The 3,202-nt window shown below is 60.3% G+C and overlaps 1 protein-coding gene across 5 annotated transcripts in view; it reads left to right on the top strand.

The window, feature by feature from the left end:
- The window catches only part of UBTF (upstream binding transcription factor), a 14,036-nt gene extending 10,834 nt beyond the window's left edge, over positions 1-3,202 (top strand). For 2 of the 5 annotated variants that reach the window (XM_031064374.1, XM_031064375.1), the window contains 8 exons: positions 138-248; positions 335-423; positions 597-786; positions 1,038-1,085; positions 1,326-1,394; positions 1,734-1,880; positions 2,188-2,307; positions 2,701-3,202. In XM_031064374.1, the coding sequence (XP_030920234.1) occupies positions 138-248; positions 335-423; positions 597-786; positions 1,038-1,085; positions 1,326-1,394; positions 1,734-1,880; positions 2,188-2,307; positions 2,701-2,814 (888 nt within the window). In that variant the 3' untranslated portion in view covers positions 2,815-3,202. The remainder of the gene's footprint in view (positions 1-137; positions 249-334; positions 424-596; positions 787-1,037; positions 1,086-1,325; positions 1,395-1,733; positions 1,881-2,187; positions 2,308-2,700) is intronic. The other 3 variants (XM_005429893.2, XM_005429892.2, XM_031064376.1) reach the window with 2 other exon arrangements.

Genomic DNA, 3,202 nt, shown 5'->3' with positions numbered 1-3,202 from the left:
AGGAATTTCTCTCTGGCTCTCACACCTGGGTTTGTGCTGGGAGCCCTGGGGAGGATGGGGGTCTCAGGGGGAGCAGCACCCCAATATCCCAGGGTTTTTGGGTGCACCTGATGCATCGTGGTGGTTCTGTCCCACAGAACGACCGGGGCAAAGCGCTGAAGGCCATGGAGGCCACTTGGAACAACATGGAGAAGAAGGAGAAGCTGATGTGGATCAAGAAGGCAGCAGAGGATCAGAAGCGATATGAGGTGGGTTCTGCCCCATCCTGCCCCTCGCCGTGTCCCTTAGCCAGCACTGCCCCTCTCCCTGACCCTCTCTCTCTCCTGTGCCTCAGAGGGAGCTGAGTGAGATGCGGGCCCCTCCGTGCTCCACCAACTCCACCAAGAAAATGAAATTCCAGGGAGAGCCGAAGAAACCCCCAATGTGAGTACCTGGGTGTGAAAAACTGGTTCTGGCTGTGCCGGTGGGAAGGACCTGGAGCAAGAGGAGGGAGGGAGGGAGGGTGGGTTGGATCCAGCTGTGGCTGGATGGGGTTTATGGGCACCTGGATATCTGTGCCCCCTGTCCCAGCCCGGTCCCTGCGCTCTCCCGTGCAGGAACGGTTACCAGAAGTTCTCCCAGGAGCTCCTGTCCAACGGGGAGCTGAACCACCTCCCGCTGAAGGAGCGCATGGTGGAGATCGGCAGCCGCTGGCAGCGCATCTCCCAGGGCCAGAAGGACCACTACAAAAAACTGGCAGAGGAGCAGCAGAAACAGTACAAGGTGCACCTCGACATCTGGCTCAAGGTGGGTGCTGGATCTTGATTCCTAGTGGGAGACTGAGATCCCTTGGTTTTGGGGATGATGTTTGGCAGGGTCTCTGTTCCCACCCCTCCTCCGGAAACCACCACCTCCGGGCCATTTTTTGACATTTTGTAACTTTAAAGGATAAAAGTTACATAGATGGGGAGGCTGTGCCCTGTGCTAGAGCCCTCCCTGCTCCATCCCCCATTCTGTTCCGTGCCCTTCCATCCCTGACTGTGTCCCTGTCCCCACAGAGCCTCTCGCCCCAGGAGCGGGCTGCGTACAAGGAACACATTTCCAACGTGAGTATCCATGTGGCACTGCTGTGCTGGGATCCCAGGAGTTTGGGAGTGGGCTGGGGTTACTGGGGGCTTGGGACTGGGCAGGATCAGTCCTGGGGGAGGTTGGGATGTGCCACACTCCAGAGAGCCCCTCTGGTGGGGATTTGTTCCCATGGCAGCTCAGCAGGGGGATTTTCTCTGGGCTGGACGCTGGGAAGGAGCTGAACTTGAGCCCTAAAAGGCTCTGTTTTGTTCCCACAGAAACGCAAGAGCATAGGGAAGATCCGGGGTCCCAACCCCAAGATGAAGCCAACAATGCAGTCCAAGTCGGTGAGTACATAACATCCCCATGAGGCCACCCATCCCTCCCTGGGGAGCGTGTCAGAGGCATCCTTTGTGCCTCCAGCTGCCTGCCCTGTCCTCAAGACCATAAACTTTCCCCAAATCCCTGCTCAGAACCCATCCAGGTCGGGTTTTGACCCTGGTACCTGCTCAGGGACCCTTTTTCAGTATAAATGGGGAAAGGCTCCCAGCAAGGTGTGGGGTAGGGGATCACCTGATCTGCTCAATGGCTGGAGGAACCCAAAGGGGGATTGTCAGGGATGGGGTGGGGGCTGCACCCATGGGTGTGGAGGTCCAGGGAGTCACCAAACCCCTCCTGTCCTGCAGGAGTCCGAGGACGATGACGAGGAGGAAGAGGAGGAGGAGGATGACGATGAAGATGAGGATGACGATGATGACAACGGTGACTCGTCAGAGGAAGGCGGCGACTCCTCGGAGTCCAGCAGCGAGGAGGAGAGCGAGGACGGGGACGAGGTGAGGCCGTGGCACGGGGAGGGCACAGGGCCCCCCTCACCCTCCCCCTGGGCTGGGGGGCTCAGACAGATCCATGGCAGAGAAACCCCCCGGGGCAGCAGGGGGACGTGGGGAGAAGAAGGGGAGCAGGATCCCCCCGGAGTTCCCGGGGAGGGCACGAGGAGGAGCAGCCGCGGGGCGCAGTCAGGAGCAGCCTCGGGACCTAGAGGTGCGGGGGGGTGTGCAGAGCCCCCAGTGAGCAGAGAACAATCTCCTGTCTTTTTCCTGGTGGAGATACTGAGTCTGGTCTCGGCTCCGTTTGCGCCAGTGTGAATGCCGAATAAGTCACCAGAGTGAAAGCTTTACACCGGTGCAACTGAAATCAGACTATGCTGGATGGCGCTGGGGGCAGAAACCGTGTCCGTGCCTTGTGCTCGCCACCGGACAGGTGAGGTGTTTCCACCCCCTCGCTGGTCTCAGCTCACGCCTCTTCCTTCCCTGGCTTTAGAGGGGGGAAACTGAGGCCCGAGGCGGGTGGGGCAGCCTCCCTCGGATCGTGTAGCGAGGCAGTGGCAGAGGTGAGGGCAGGACCCCGCGCGCTGCTCCGGCACGTCCCCGGCACCACCCCGAGCTGAGCCCTCGCTAAATTCGCTCCTGGCTCCTGCCCGTGTCCTTCCTCCTCCTCCTCCTCCTCCCCCAGACCCCGGGGGCAGTGATGGGAGGGTGGGGGTCACACCTCTGCTCTGTGGGACCCCTGCGGGGAGGGTGAGCAGGGGACAAGGAGGTGATGATGACCAACCCTGCCCTGACCACCCCTTCCTCTCTGCCACCCCCCTCCCAGAACGACGACGATGATGAGGATGAGGATGATGAGGATGAGGATGACAACGACTCAGAGGGCAGCAGCAGTTCCTCCTCCTCCTCGGGGGACTCCTCCGACTCCGACTCCAACTGACCGGCCAAGCTCTTTGTAACGTCGTTTGGTTTCTCGGTTTCGGTCCCAAATCCCCCCTGCAGCCCCTCAAAATCCTTCCTCCTCTTCCTCCTGCCCCCCCGTGGGACCCCCAGCACGGGGAGCGGGGGCCGGGGGGACCCCTCCGCCGAGCTCACACTAAGGAGGGGGATCAGGGGCTGCTTCCCCCAGGCTGGGGGGCGAGGAGAGAGCCCCCCACCCCTGCCCCCCGCTTTACTCCCGAGGGGGAAGCGATTTTTTTTTTGGAATTTCATTCTTTCCAGGGGGGTGTCTCTCCATCCCTACCCCCATTACCCCCTCGCTACCAGCTCTGGACTTTCTACAAAGAGAAGAAAAACACACAGGAAAAAAAAAAAAAAAAAAAACAAAC

This window comes from Geospiza fortis, unplaced genomic scaffold (assembly GCF_000277835.1).
Source record: "Geospiza fortis unplaced genomic scaffold, GeoFor_1.0 scaffold344, whole genome shotgun sequence".
In the NCBI taxonomy this organism is placed as follows: domain Eukaryota; kingdom Metazoa; phylum Chordata; class Aves; order Passeriformes; family Thraupidae; genus Geospiza; species Geospiza fortis.
The sequence above is the reverse complement of the archived record's forward strand: the minus strand, read 5'-3'. Positions and strand labels throughout refer to the sequence as shown.